This window comes from Opisthorchis viverrini (assembly GCF_000715545.1).
Source record: "Opisthorchis viverrini unplaced genomic scaffold opera_v5_30, whole genome shotgun sequence".
NCBI classification, from domain to species: Eukaryota; Metazoa; Platyhelminthes; class Trematoda; order Opisthorchiida; family Opisthorchiidae; genus Opisthorchis; species Opisthorchis viverrini.
This window is the reverse complement of record NW_008751686.1, coordinates 2,251,617-2,263,783: the sequence shown is the minus strand read 5'-3', so window position 1 is coordinate 2,263,783 and position 12,167 is coordinate 2,251,617. Positions and strand designations below refer to the sequence as shown.

At 44.0% G+C, this 12,167-nt stretch overlaps 2 protein-coding genes across 2 annotated transcripts in view; one reads left to right on the top strand and one right to left on the bottom strand.

Moving 5' to 3' along the window:
• T265_02480 (hypothetical protein) overlaps positions 1-12,167 on the top strand; it is a gene marked incomplete at both ends in the record, with an annotated part of 103,559 nt that overhangs the window by 45,625 nt on the left and 45,767 nt on the right. The window contains 5 exons of the mRNA XM_009166729.1: positions 1,054-1,373; positions 2,489-2,674; positions 3,112-3,294; positions 6,730-7,102; positions 8,509-8,894. Of these exons, the coding sequence (XP_009164993.1) occupies positions 1,054-1,373; positions 2,489-2,674; positions 3,112-3,294; positions 6,730-7,102; positions 8,509-8,894 (1,448 nt within the window). The remainder of the gene's footprint in view (positions 1-1,053; positions 1,374-2,488; positions 2,675-3,111; positions 3,295-6,729; positions 7,103-8,508; positions 8,895-12,167) is intronic.
• Positions 1-12,167, bottom strand: part of T265_02479 (hypothetical protein) — a gene marked incomplete at both ends in the record, with an annotated part of 42,954 nt that overhangs the window by 20,527 nt on the left and 10,260 nt on the right. The window lies entirely within an intron of this gene.

Here is a 12,167-nt window from a genome sequence, read left to right as displayed (position 1 = left end):
TGAGCACAGATACACAGGAAGTAGGGTGTGTCGGATGAATTTGATAATGAGATTCAATCAAGTGAACGATGATTAACGAACGGTCTGGCACAAGGGTCTGGGCTATCCATAACTTGTGAGAGATGATAAGCACCATCTGATGCGTTTTCCTTTGCTTTACTGTGCTTGACAAACGCTGGTTCGATCTTCAGCAGCCCAAAATCACCTGTTAAATGACATCAAATCATCGCGTTTCTTGTTATTTCCGAGCTTGTTTCTATCAATTTTCGCATTTCACTCTGAACGAAAAAAACACCAGGCAATGGTCATCAAGAAAATAGGAAATATTGTCAAGTAGATGATGACCATGTTTATGTGTTATCCATGGAGTCAAAGTGGATGTGTTTAATAGACATCACAAAAGTGAATTCGGAGAAACATGAAGAGTTTAAGCAATGTGAATAGTTGGTTTGTATCAGGGCCACACTCGGTGGTCGAAAGCCGAAAGACCGTTTCATATAACATATCTGCTGTCAGCAACATCCCTCCCATAGTCTGTTCCATGATCTATGATGCGCTTCGACCAGTGAGGCAATCATGCGGCGAGTCAGCGTGACGCCATAGAAACATTTCAAGTAACAAAGGACCACACCATCCATTTGATTGGCCTACAAATTATATTCAAACGCAGACATAATGCGGTGGAACTGCTAAGGCGATTAACAACAAAATGCATTGGACAATGTTGAATGATATCGGTGATTCTGTCATTATGTTAATTAAGTAGACTACCAACTGAGTGAGTGCCAACCCAATTCCTGTGTGTCTGGAAATTCTGGATGTTCACACCGTGTGTTGAAAGATGCCGTGAACGCTGAAAACTTGTCTGTTATTAGCACGATGTGTTTTTTTTAATTAGGAGATGGCTGGTTTCCTTTAATACATGTTAATCTCTGTAGCCACAAATGCTTTAGAGGGTGACACACTCCCCAACCGGTAACAGCCTTACCAAGTGGACAGCAACGATTTGAAGTGTTCGGACTCAAACTAGGTTTATCCTTTGTTATTCAACAGGTACCGGGAAAACAGCGATTGCAAACGGCTATCTCGTGAGTTTGCCCAAAGATAAATACATTCCAAATACGCTCAGTTTCTCGGCACGCACCAGCGCCAATCAAACTCAAGACATAATCATGTCCCGACTAGATCGACGTCGAAAAGGGGTTTATGGTCCACCGCCTGGAAAAGAGTGTATCGTGTTTGTAGACGATCTGAACATGCCAATGAAGGAGAAGTACGGAGCTCAACCGCCTATTGAATTGCTACGCATGTGGATGGATCATGGGCATTGGTACGATCGTAAAGACAATACGAAACAAATTTTGGCAGATGTGGTGAGTCACAATTGGTCATTCACTCATCACAGACTACGCTCTGTCGGCTGATTTTGGAGCGGGATAGAAAGTGCTTTGTCCTAACGCATTGTAGTTGGCCTCAGCTTGTTTTGAAGATGATTGACCAATCTGTAGCAAGGCCTTTTCATCACCGATTGTTTTATCACCTTTTTCACTGAGGATGCTATTGCACACATTGAGAAGATAAGATTCTTATAAGAAAGTTGATAAGTTTGTCGGTAGTTTGTAGTAACTCCACTGCAGTCTACCATGCATGCTTAGAAGAAGCGGAAGGGAAAAGGTGGGTTTGCCATGAAAGAGCGTATTTCTTTCATGGATACTGAACGGAAATCTTTAGGCTAATGCTAGATAGTTTGCAGACCGGGCATCTTTTAAGTGTGCAAATAGAATAACGGCACTTTCTATGTTATCAACCCTGAGCGAAAGTTTCTTCAGACAGTCCGCGAGATCCAAACCACATCAAACCGTACCTCCAAATGGTATCATTTCACGCGAATTTATTGATCCCCGAGTCACATCGGAATGCGTATTGATGGATGGAATTTCAAATCTGGTATTTGGGGAAAATAACTCACCCTGCATAGGTTGTGCTGGTTTGGTCGCGTGCTGCGTACGCCAGTCGTCCGACTTCCTCGAAGGGCTCTTTTCGCACAACCACGTGAAGGGTGGAAGAGAGCCAGAGGTGGCCAAACAATGACTCGGCAGCGAAGTATCAAAGCCATTACCAGCAAACTCAGCTTCGTTGGTCATTTCCGTCTTCCTGGATGGGGACCTCGAGACGGGCCATATCAAGGGTTGGAGACGTTGCCAGACGCCAGTCACGCCCTCAATGGCCCTCGTGGGCAATTTAACCAAATTTTCGCTCACCAGACAGGGTTGGTTATAGCCGTTTGTAGCTAAAGTTCACATCTTCGTATTCTGAGGCCATTGAAAGCTGCTCACTCTTAGTGGTACAGCCAATCCGTATCAATAGATACCAAAATGTTAGAAATATGCTGGCCCACCACAAACTTGGCTCTTGAGAACCAAAACAAAACCAACAGTTGAACTCATAAACACCTTTGTCCTGATGTTATTCTTGTTCTTATTCCCAGCGTATGATCGCTGCAATGGGTCCTCCCGGTGGTGGTCGTAATGATATCACCTCACGACTGACACGCCACCTGAATGTTTTGGGCGTGAACGAGTTTGATGACAACACAATGTTACGCATTTTCTCAAACATTGTGGACGCTCACTTCAGCAAAGGATTCGAACCACAATTTCAGCGGCTGGGCAAAGTAAGTCGGTCTAAAAAAAAGTACATTCATTTGCAAATCAATTTGGTCTTCACGAGGGATGCAACTGAATCTCTCGTTTATGATATTCTATAGCTGAATGTGCTGCACACAGGCCGCCTCATGTTTCAGTTGGCACGATATTCGAGATATCCCAGTATATTTTCATGGAGGAAACTACTCACAAGTTTGCTAGAAACTCTTCGACAGCCCAGAAGCGGTTTCGCTCTTCTCGGGACTCAGCAGGTAGACGCAGTCCCCGAGTTTCCGTCAACCAAGAATGGCGAAACCGGTCGTGGGCTGTCGAAGAGTTTTCACCAACCATGTGAGTAGTTTCCTTTATAAATCAGTCTAACAATTTTAACATAACCAGTAGGACGCAAACTTTCTATTCCGTGAAACTGTACTGTTACGTTTAACCGTTGGATTTTCCATGACAGATTATGGTACAAGCTACGCTGCAAGTTTACAAACAAACAATGCAGAGCTTCCTCCCAACACCAGCCAAGTCACACTATGTTTTCAATCTGCGAGACTTTGCCCGGGTTATCCGTGGTGTTCAACTGGTGCCGCACACACACTTGACCGAACAGGAAAAGCTTATGCGCCTGTGGGTTCACGAAGTAAGTCGTTGGATGAATTTAGTCTGTATCCTCATATTCTTCAATAGGCTATGCATTTACTCCGTCCTAACCGCCTTGTAAACACTCGTATCCATGGTGATGAACGTGCGTATGCAGAACTGTAGGCTGAGGTGTTGCAGTCGAACAACGTTGAAAGACAACCAAAATCTACAAATTTGCGCATGGCTGAAAAGGTTTCAGCGATTTCCCTTTTTGAATTAGGCTAAAGCCGTTCCAGAGGATCTCGATATTCTTGAGTTGTCCGGCCCGGTCTAAAACTGAACAATTCACAAATGTGTAGAAGCCTCGGCTGCATACCCAATCACTCAGTGCGTCAAATACAGGGATGGTTATCTCGTGTTAAACACAGCTGGATAGAATCTTACTGCGCCGAGATCAATCGTGGAACTTCATAAGGACAATCTTTCGTCTTCCATAACCAAAAAATGAATGTCGTCGAGATCAAATTTGACCGCATGTATGAGCGACGAATCGTCAAAGTTTGCGAACCAGTTGAAATGGTAAATAATGTTTTTCACAATGAAAGGAGAATGAGAAAGCCAAGTAGAATTACTTTGGAATATTCGGGACAGATCCTCCCGCGATTTTTGCGAGAAATCAACAGCTTTTTCAATCACAAGTCTCTTTCTCGACGTACGCAAAATTTTCAATCGGTGATTCACAGACATGCGAATTTGCAGAAAGTTATAAAGAAGTATTTTGGTCGATATACACTCATTTGCAAACTAATTTGGTTTTTCGAGAGACTCACATGGAACCCAGCTAAATCTCTCGTTTGTGATGTTCTCAGGCAACTGAATCTGTTGCACCAGGCCGCCTCATGTTTTAGTCGCTACGATATTCGAGATATCGCGATACATGTACATCTTTGTAACGTACTACTCATAAGATTGCTGAAAATCCGTCGACAGCCCACGACCGATTTCGCCCTTTTTGGGGCTCATCAGGTAGGCGCAGTCCCTCGGTTTCCGTCAAACTTATGGTCTACTTGAAACCTGAGAACATCACAAACGAGAGATTCAGCTGGGTTCCAGGTCTCTCGAAAAACAGCTTGCAAATGAGTGTATACTCGCTAATTTCGTGCAATTTGATCACTATACAGAAAGCGGACCCGCAAGACACATGCGCTGTTATCTGGGTCAGCAAGTCTCTTTTGACAGTGGAAATTCACAGAAACTTCTTACAAAATGCCAGGCATACAGAACAGTGAAATCCAGGTCTCGCTGCATTATGAACTCGCGTCATTCATTGTTCAGACTCTACTCCGACTCGAATTAACTCTCCTTAACACAAGCGTGGCTCTCGGTTACCGAAAAGTCGAATAAAAATTCTGATTCGTGGTTCTCCTAATCGGTATAACACTCTCAGCATGCTTGTTCTCCGGACAAAAAATGTCGTACGTGCAGGCTGGATCGTCTTTTTGATGGACCAATTTGGAGCAGACGCGGTTAATTTTTTCCTCATGGGTATCTTCACGGGAGTCCACCATCCGCACGCCCATGTAATTATCAACTTTTAACTTGCTTGAACTTATTATCAGAGACGGAAGCTATTAGCTGATAAAACAAGTACAATACCACACCGTTTTACGAGTCGCGCGGGAGTAGTTGCTTTATCCACAAAACTGCGTGGCTCATGTCTTGTTCAAGAAATCACACCCAAACACTGGCGTGAAATGTCTTGTGACTTGGGAGCCACTGTATTTGATAGATAATATTCTGATGTCGGTCGCACCTCTGATTCAGACTTTCCTTTCGCGCAAGATTTTAGACCCCGGGTTAAAAGTCCCATTACCTAGATTCTTATAAACCAGTGATCCGCAGAACGCAGGACGTCACGCCTCTCTCAGATGGCACAATTAGCAAGAGAGGAAAGCGGTGTGCCACAGTGTAACACAAGGCACCATGAGCACCGTACTGACTATTTAACCTACCAATGTCCAAATGGTGGCGGGTTGTGATTTTATTATCAAATGTGTTGAACACTGTTGCTTTATTATCACAGTTTGAACAACAACGACTACCCCTAATACACGAAACGTTTTTTTGTTCTGGAGCGAAACGCAAAGCGATGAGATGTTCAGCGTTTCTGTCCCTGTAGTCATATACAAGCACGCGATAACTATCCGATCGTCTGCACCAATGTCAAAGTGAGTAGCATTGGGAACCGTACTTTTATCTTGCTGCTGTAACGGGAGATTCACCTGAATTCCAGGTGTGTCTCCCGTCAAAACCATTTTGGTACACAACTGAGTTTATCAATCGAAATCGATGCAATTTGGATTCAGGTAGAACATAAGCTTGGCGGAAACTCGGAAGATTCGCCTACCTGATGAGCCCCAAAAAGATCGAAACCGGTCGTCGGCTGTCGAAGAGTTTTCAGCAACCTCATGAGTTGTGTACTGTGTCCATAACTGCTGTATACTGTTCCGTGTTGTGGAAACACACTTCACTCTCCCGTACATATAAAAAGGACGTGCCTAATTGACAACAGTGTGCTTTCGCATTAAGCTACATTCTCTGTAAGCTGTCGAACATGAGTTTGGGGTTTCCTCAACGCTAGAACATCGTGGTCGTCCTCCTCAAATGGAGGGACAGTACCGAACACCGAATCGGTTTGCCAAATGCACCAAGACCAATAAGACCCGCAGATTACTCGCTCAAACTAAGTCGGTCATACACAGGAACCTATGTGCTTTGAGTTGTTCATCCCAGTATTCTGTTCTGGCTTCTTCTGTTCCCATCATTTATGCACGTATTTACTAGCTCCTTGTTGTGTGTGGGTCGCTAAAAATAAACGTCTCCCGTAGTCAATACATTGTCTGGCATTTGATTTCTTTCGACCAATCCAAATTAAGCGCCTTATGGAGTTTCGTTTGCGGCAACCGCCTTCATCCAGTGCTAGCAGTACTCAGCAGCGGCCGCGTGCTCAACTACCAGTTCGGTACTCATAATTTTGAATCAGAGTTTCGTTGCTGCTTTCAGCATTTCCGTTCAAAGTTTGTTGTAGAAATCGGTTTCGGTATTCTGGGAAAATATATCGGGAAACAAACGAATTGGAACATGATAAGCCCAGGTCTGCCCTTAGCTTCTATCCATTCGGCGCAGAACATCTAGTGCAATACTCACTTCAAGCATTGCACACCGAGTAACGGGAACTGTGAGTAATGGGTTGAAACGTATTCGATTTAGTCATGAGAATGAAAAGAAAGTCGCTCCGGTCCTTGAGTACACTTCATCATCGTGTGTGAAGTTAAACAGCCTCTTCAAAAAACGATTTGGTTATTGCCATCGTTAGAAAATTTTCGGAGGTGGAGCATTAGACAAGCCTAGGTGGATAAAACCTATGGAGGGTTGTATATCGATGGATGCTGTTTCCCTCATGATGTGTACTATCCTCTTCTACCCGTACTAGGTCTATCGCGTCTTTTATGATCGACTTATCTTCCCTGAAGACGAGACAAAGTTTTTTGAAATTGTTCGTCAAACATGCTCGGATTGCTTCCGCACCAATATGGACAAAGTATTGGGTCACTTGAGCCTCAGTGGTCGTGTGTCTGTCGAAGATGTTCGTGGCCTGTTGTTTGGTAATTACATGCAAGATGATAATATCTACGATGAGGTGACCGACGCGAAACAACTAACAGCCCGAATGGAAGGCTATCTGGAAGACTATAACTCTTTGTCCAAAACCCCAATGAATTTGGTCATGTTCAAATTTGCCATTGAGCATATCAGTCGCGTGAGTCGCGTGCTGCAACAAGAAAGTGGACATGCTTTGCTTGTTGGTAAGTGATGTGTAATCAAACCTGGCTGTCCATTTTATTGATTAAATGGTAGTGTTCCATATTCGACCAATAGGTTATTACCTTTATCCACTTGGTGGTCCCCGTCTGCCTACCGGGTTTTCGTTGTGTTGAAATTCATTATAACAGAGTTTGCATCTTCGGACATGATCTTCTATTCCCTCAAATATTGGAATTGTGTATACCGGTGTAACGGTGATACTACTGATGGGGGCATGCGAGTAGTATGTTTCCTCCTAAATCCGCTTTGCGTCTCTTGAAAAGTGAGATCTATTGCGGAATTTGTGGAGTCATTTTGTAGCACTTGTTCGGATTTGAGAAACATTAAATGAATATCCAGGAAAGTTAAGGAAGATGGATATTCAGTTTTTGTAAGCAAGATGCACATGAGAGTTTTGCTTCCCTGTCCAATAGTCTGTAACTGTTCAGTTGGCATTTTCTAATAAATAACTCCGTAGCGAAGACCTTCTTTTCACCGGTACTACGAAATAATTTCTCATTTCCTGAATTCTGATTTGGTGATGCACCAATTTTCAACCAAACAGCGATAACGGCAGTAAATGAAACTTGTGTGAGATTTCACATTTGAAAGTTCGAAATCCGGCTCAATTCCAATAGGCCGTAGGCTACCTTCACTATGTGAGTGCAGTCCGTCACATAGGTGTAGGGCCACCTAGTTCTTACACGACCCAGTACACATGATCAGAGAACTTGTGAATTTAATGCCCTCAGTGAAGAGCCAAAATCTAAGCAGTGTGATGTCGTATGGACTGTGAACGATGTGCATATTACGTGTCATGAACGTTTCGCTTCAAGCTATAACTGACTTATTGAACCAAGAACTTGACTACCCCGTGATAAGTAACACGAGAGGACTTCCTGTGAATGACCGCGATCTATGTGCGTACATTAGTAGATATTGCAGCAAAAGCAGTCAGTCACCAAATTTAATCTGATGATCCTCAGATGGTACATGGGTAACGATCGCTAAAACTGCCAATTTGAATTTGTAGATACGGTTGGGTTTGACTTGAAGACAGCACTGGTAACGACGTGGTGCTCGTGCTTAGCTGGATATGTTGGTCAAACTACGGTATATCTAGTGGTCTTGGTTAGTGAAAGACAAAACGAAAGAACGCTGCTAGCCTGGGACATTTGATGACTTCAGCTTACAACGTTGACTTCAACACACAATGCGTTTGCTATGTTCACACCCAGAGGCCACCACACAACAGGTTGAAGAGACCACCAGTTCAAAAAGTGATGAGTAAAACGTCAGAGTTCGGGCTTTATGTATATGCTTATTGTATCTGGTAGACGGTAGGTGTTAGGATGCATCACCAGAGTAAAGCCAACCGATCGGTTACTTGTTTTTTTTCTCGTTTAAGACAATATACTCAAAACTTTGATGGAATTTAGTATGCCTTCTACACACAACATGCACTTTCATTGGTTGATTTTAGGTGTTGGAGGCAGTGGCCGACAAAGTGCAACTAGGTTGGCTACCCACATCAATGACTATGATTTGTTTGTTATTGAAATTACGAGGAATTACGGGGTGAATGAATGGCGCGAGGACTTGAAACGCCTCATGATAAAAACCGGATGTGACGGCCGGTCCACCGTCTTCCTGATTAGTGATAGCCAGTTGAAGGAAGAATCGTTCATGGAAGATATTTCGATGCTGCTCAATTGCGGTGACGTTCCAAACCTGTTTCCGCCAGATGAAAAAGCTGAAGTTATTGACAAGGTCCAGGTTCACGCACGAAACGAGGTTAGTCACTAATTAGGCATCCACATAAAACATCTTTTTTACTATTCACATTTGCTTGGTATCGTAACTGGTCTGTCTCTGCGTTTCTTTACACATTGCTTACAAACAGCACTTAGATAGGCTAGGCTGTCCTGACACACCCAATACAGAGGAGCACCAGTTCCTCTCCAAACGGACATCCTAGTTTGGGAAATTAACTTAAAAACGTGCTTGTAACTGGTAGACAACAAGAATAATGGCCGCAGTAAAAATGATAAAGTCCTTCGAATGTCTCAAGAACATGACTGTGAATCTATTTTGGCTGACAGGACAAGGTGAGATTGCAATCACGAAAGGTTTGGAAAGAATGCACGATGGATGAACACAGCGTCACCACATGTGATGGAGTACAATCATTTGGGTTCGTCAGTAGTTTGAGACCTGTTGGGATTCTGTACCACTATAATGATACCAACAAAATATTTATCATTACAAACAGATAGATTGGCTTCATACTACAATAGTCAACGGGGGATAATTGAAAACGTTAGTGTGACAGTGCAGCGCAGCGTATACCAAAGTGCGGTGAATGCAGCTACCGATTATCCCAACTCCTAGGAGGTAGAAGAGGCGGAGAAAGAATATTCACAAAGTAAATGTAACAGATTGTATCTTTAAGATTTAACTGCTGTCCCATCTCCAGTGCTGGAACAAGACTCGCCGATAAGGAACACAACAGCCTAAGAACTAACGAAGGAGTGCGTGCAAGTATAACGGCCTCGAGCTATATATTTTATGGCACCGTTTGACCTTGATCCAAGGCTGTCTGATTGGCGTTTAGTAGAGTTTGAGGGTCTCAGTAGGTTTCGGGTATTATGAAATAGTCTTCAGGAATCTGACCTTCATGACAGTATCGAATCACTGTACACAAGTTTGGTGACAGGTAATAATCTGCCGAGTTTTTGCCAACTGACACTACAGACACTACAGGATCTGAGACCTTCCGTATTACCAAACACCAAGGTATCCGGTCGTTGACTAACTATCCGAGGAGGGAGCAGTTGATTCAGAATTTTGTGCTTCACTGCCTGGTCCTCGAGCACTTTTCAGGTTACGTCCACAATGTATATGCGTTTCATCTTGCGTAATAAGATGCGATAACTCATTGTAAGCAGCGCCATGTATGTCTATGAAAGTCTACATTCTGAAAGCAAATGAACCTACAGCTATCCCGGCGTTTTAGCCAGTCAACTTCACCTCACCGTATCCGAACACGATACAGGTTTCGCTTTCATACCCACATTGAGTTATTCCCATAAATGGTTGCTTTGTGTTGAATAGCTTGCTTCTTTACAAATTGTCTTTGGTCGTTGAAGTAAATCCTTCACGAACCACACATAAGACGGTGTAACCATTGCAGAACATTATGGCTTGTCTTGTGTGATATAAAGTCGGCAACCGTGCAAGATCATCACTACTTTTCACTGCATATGAATCACTCCCTTCGTTACTCCCAATAAGATTAGCTATCGATTTTAAGTCTGCAAAACTGTACCGTTATTCTCATCGTCCCAAGGGTCGGAAAGTGGACACCACACCACTGGCTATGTACAATTACTTCACCGAACGAGTCCGAAGACATCTGCATATAGTTTTGGCGATGAGCCCTATCGGCGACTCATTCAGATCACGGCTTCGTATGTTCCCTTCACTGATCAACTGTTGTACCATCGACTGGTTTCACGTAAGTTCTCTCGTATATTATTACAATGCCGTGAAGACAAGTTTATTTCTAGTACATGTTAGTGACCGAGTTACGCATGAATATATCTGGGCAGACTTGTTTTACGCGGCGAGCTGTGCTGCATTTCATTAGCAAACAAAAATCTATTGGGCTTGCGATTTTTTGTCCGATCCTAGACGTTGATTGCCCAGGTCATTGGCGCAGACCAGTTTGCCGAAGACGTAAGCGAGCTGCAACACATCTGCTACCAGCGTGAGGGCTAAAGAAATCGTTCAGCTGTAGCACACGTTCGGTGCCTAACTGCCAGCCATTGCACGAAGGCTGGGGGGATATTGCCAGGTTGCCCAAGCCTAAACAGGGGAAGTCGAGAGACAGAGGTCGGGTTAGAACCACGGACCTTCCGGTCAGTAAATTCGCGCTCTAACCACTTGGGCCATCTCGCCCCAGTGAGGATAAAAATGTGTGCAGCAACGCCCAGAATTGAGGTAACACGCGTTCCCACACTCTTGGCCTCATATTCGCTTCATTATTACATTAGCCCTCACGCCAATGGAATTTGAAGCGAATATGGGGCCAAGGGTGTGGGAACGCGTGTCACCTCAAATCTGGGCGTTGGCGCACATTTTTATCTTCACTGGTTACTCAAAACGGTTAAAAGGACAAAATCAAGTAAGAAGGGACTGTAGCGGACATTTCCATGTCCCCTCAACCGGCTTCACCTAATTTGCCTAGTATATGCATGTTTACTAGATCCCGCGACTGACCTGCTAGACAAGTCAGTTCCTGTCTAGTACGCGTCGGAACGATTCATGTTTTATACACACGTCAAACTTTCCTGTATAAGGACAGAACACAAACACAAGCACACAAATCACGTGACAAACGCCGTTCCGCCCGCAACTTTGACCGACCACAAATCAGTTCTAAATCCTTCATTTGTACATTCCCATTTTTGGTATTCTATTCGACTCGATTAAGGTGTTGTAACCTCACGTTCTTAAAACAAATTTTATTAGTGTCGCTTTCTAGCCTTCTGATTTATCAAGTGGCTTTTGTTGTTAACAATAGAGAACACTAATAATTGGAAATCCATCCATTGATTAATGCGCGAGCGATGGTATCTGCGGAAGTGTCACGTATTGGGATGGCTTGGGGCCACCGCCTAAAACGATCGACACAAGTAAGGAGGTAGGAGAATGAATAGGATGTCGGGAGAGGGCCGATCGTATCTATGTGGACTTCGTCGAATCGACCTTCTGGAGTGGCGAAGGCACCGATGAGTGAATGGGTATGGCGAATCACTTTTGAACGCTGACAAGCTAGGCAAGTTTTTGCCCAAGAGCGAACGTCTTTGTTCATATTCGGCCATACATAACGTTGTGAAATGAGCTTGACCGTCGAACGTATACCAGGGTGCGAAAGTTGTGCAGAGCGTCGAAAACCTGGCGGCGCATTGCATGTGGGACTGCAGGCCTTGCAGTGGGTGTAGAGACATCGCAGTCTATGGTACCTGGTCGATTCGACCACCTCCACATGGATACGGTCGGCCC